The sequence below is a fragment of the Kryptolebias marmoratus genome, linkage group LG6 (genome assembly GCF_001649575.2).
Source record: "Kryptolebias marmoratus isolate JLee-2015 linkage group LG6, ASM164957v2, whole genome shotgun sequence".
Taxonomy (NCBI): Eukaryota; Metazoa; Chordata; class Actinopteri; order Cyprinodontiformes; family Rivulidae; genus Kryptolebias; species Kryptolebias marmoratus.
The window spans coordinates 8,940,725-8,944,140 of NC_051435.1; the positions used below are offsets into that span (position 1 = coordinate 8,940,725).

The 3,416-nt window shown below is 38.6% G+C and overlaps 1 protein-coding gene across 3 annotated transcripts in view; it reads right to left on the bottom strand.

Annotated features, from left to right (window-relative positions):
• ikzf2 (IKAROS family zinc finger 2) overlaps nt 1-1,488 on the bottom strand; it is a 19,729-nt gene extending 18,241 nt beyond the window's left edge. Inside the window, exon 1 of one of the 3 annotated variants that reach the window (XM_017423811.3) lies at nt 1,284-1,488. In XM_017423811.3, the coding sequence (XP_017279300.1) occupies nt 1,284-1,372 (89 nt within the window). In that variant the 5' untranslated portion in view covers nt 1,373-1,488. Of the gene's footprint in view, nt 1-66; nt 813-871; nt 1,175-1,283 lie in introns of those variants that run through there. The other 2 variants (XM_017423812.3, XM_017423814.3) reach the window with 2 other exon arrangements.
• Nucleotides 1,489-3,416: the final 1,928 nt, after the last annotated feature.

Genomic DNA, 3,416 nt, shown 5'->3' on the forward strand with positions numbered 1-3,416 from the left:
GGGGGGTTGATATCTCCACCTCCCTTTAAAGAAATAATCAAAATAAATAAATAAATGAAATTTTACCTAGCTTGTTCGGTGAAGGCTCAAGATGAAATATGCTGTTTTGTCCGGATGAGCATGTGACAGTCCAGTGAGACAGAAAGCAGTTCTAATGATCAAGTTCAGGCAGTCAAAAGTTGGGGAGGTGCGCATCTACAGAGTCCTACAGGTGACTGGCGCTGAGTGAGATCCTCTCTGTTGTGTGCGTGCCCCCCTGTCGAGTTTTCCACCTTCCAAATCAACACCGACGCCGTCCCATCGAGATCTACTCTCACTCAACCCCAACTCCCAGCTCATTAGAAGCCTCGCAGCTTTTAACCGACGGCTGCACGTTTGAATAGTTGGAACAAAGAGGGGGAAGACTCAACAAGTTGGTTAAGGGAAAGAAAGAGAGGGATGGATCAAACTGGATCCACCGGTTTCTAAGGAATTAGCCATAGCGACAGGGAGCAGCCAAGCTATTTTCAAAAACCAAGCCACTGGAAATCCGTGGGCAGGTAATGCTGAAAAGCGACTCTGGAGATGTGACTCAAGGTCGAACCGGTATAGAGTCGCGTTTCTTTTAACTGCTGATGCACAGAAAGAGAATAATGTGATGAAGCCTCCCACAGAGCAGAGAGCTGTCCCATCACAGATGTTAGGACTGAACATGTCCTTTTTCTACATTGCACTTTCACACTATTTTTTGCTCACGTGTAAGCCATTATTCTCTTAAAGCCAAATAAATATGTATGCATTTTTTTTCCTACGTAAAACGTTAAAAAATGAGGGGGTATGTATTTAATAGTTATTAAAGTTTAAAAATAAATAAAGCATAGAGTTCATTTACCTGCAGGCAAGAACATCTCTTGAACTAACCATCAGCTGCAATACCGCCAGGCCAATTGTGTTGCTTTTTGTGGCAACGCGCTGAGCTGCTCGTGTTAAGTGATTTTTTTGCTGCCTGTGATGCCTGCATGACTCGGAGCTGACTGACAGCTGCAGTTCAACAGGTTATCCGATCACCGCTGTCTACAGTAGAGACAGTCTGGCTTTCCATTCATCAGACAGACGCTCCTTGTCCGCCTTTGCTGCAGACATGCGCCTTCCAGCCGCTCGGAAGCGTCAGTAAGCCAATGCATATATGTATTCGGAAATTAAAAAAAAAGAGAACAGAATGGACAGTCAAGCAGATCCTACTCCTGTTAAAGCAGGAAACCGGCTGTCTCTCGCTTTCTTTCTTTCTTTCTTTTTTTATTTACCTTGAACACGCAGCGGTTATTATAATCCCATGGACTCTGATCCACAATGAGTGTGTCGACTTGGAATACAGTTTATTCTTGTCCGACATGCACCGTGCAGCACGGACCGAAGGTTAGTTGGTTCCGCAGCAGCAGAAACAGCAGCAGCAGCAGCAAAAGCAACAGTTGTTAAATCCGCCACTTCCTCCTCCATCTCCTCGCTCGGCAGCCGCACGCGTTGCTATTCTGGGATCTTTGTCTGACACACAGAGACGGATCACACAGTGTGGACAGCCTGCCTCTCCACTCGGCGATCGATCAAGTTACAAGTGAGCTCTTATCCGAGCCTTTGCTTTATTATATAATGACCCCATGCATCGCATATTCTTAGCATTCAAGCAAGCATTTTTTCCCCCTAACTGCCACAGTTGAACGGGGACTATTAGAAAAACAAACCCCAAATATATCAATAACCTAATAATAATAACAACACCATTTCACAATTACTTAGTGAAGAGCCTACAGATATCAAAAATACAAAATCCTTCATGACTATAACAGTGACAGACATTTTAAGTTTGTAAAATTGAGGCATAACTTTATTTTAACTGTTGTTTTCCATTAAAAAATATCTTTTTGTATAATGGATGGAACTAATGTTCAGGTATAAATGTTAGCTACCATGTAACTAATCATAAGTCTATAAATGATAAAGTTCAGTTCATATGTTTATTGTTTATGGGAGGTGGGGATTAGTTTTACACAGTGGTTCCCAAAGTTGGGGCTAGGACCCCAATGTGGGTCACACACATGAGATGGGGGTCCTTAGATTATTTCCAGAAATCATTTTACATTTCAAAATAATGCTTATGACATACATTCAGCATTATTACAAAGGATAAAAACAGTAAACCTAAACTAAATGAACAATGTTGTGGATGTTAAGACTGCTTCTGTTGCCATTCTACACATGTTTAATTGGATTATTAACCATTTATGTATATTTACACCAGCAATAGATGGGGTCACAAGCCTTTGTCGCTATAATTTTGTAGGTAGGGAGCTAAAAAAGTTTGGTTAAAATCACACAAGAACAGCAGACGTAAGTACCCAAGACAAGACATAATAAATTGCAAGAAATCTGACCAAGTTCAGCCACTAGCATGTTTTTTAACAATTACATATCTGCATAATATCATATTTCTTATTGTCATACCAATGAATGATGATTATGATTATGTGCATTTATTGCACTTGGAATAAATGAAGCTATACACCTATTGTTCTTTGCCCCAGGAAGTATATACATTTGAACATATAGGAGAACAAATTCTTCTGATAAAATATGGTCATTGGTGGCTAAAATATTAGCTAACATATATCCAACCATAAAGTTCAGAAAAAAATCTAATCCTGGCAAAATATGGGACCTACTGCTCAGACTTTAGGTTTGAACCTAAAGATGAAGACGCCATACGTTGCATTTTTTTTCTTCCTTTTATAGGCATCGGAGGAAAAATGCAGATGTAATTGAAGTAATAAAATTAGCACATGTATCTACACATAACTAGTGGCTTTGATTTACTTAAAATGCATAATGTCCAACATGCTAAGCCTCCCCAACTGATGTCCTTCTTTATAGTAAGTAAGTTTATAGTTTAATCTGCATTGCAGTTATTGAATGGTACTATCTTTAGTTAACTGTCATTACAACAAAAGCAAATTGAAAACAGAATCAAGAGTCACATCAAACCTAAGAGATGTTGCATAAAAATAATAGGGCTTGATTGAATAATGGACACACGTGGCACACCAAATTTGGATGTTGAAACATTGAGTTGCCTACTTATTAAAAAAAGAGCAAAACAAATTATTTGACAAGGTTATACAAAAGCTATGTTAAAAACAAAACAAAAAAAAGTCTGCATCAATTTGTGTGAGAATACAAATGATGATTTTCAGAATAAGACACACATACACACAAACACTCTTATTTTAATGGACCAAAAATGAACTAACAAAGTTCCAGCCTCTAAATTTATTTGGTCATTCATGTTTGACAATTTGATCTCTTTCTAAAACTCAAAATAGTCCTGGCAGGTAGCTTAGCAAATTTAAGTGTATTAATTTCCTGTTTTTGTTGTTAAATTAAAA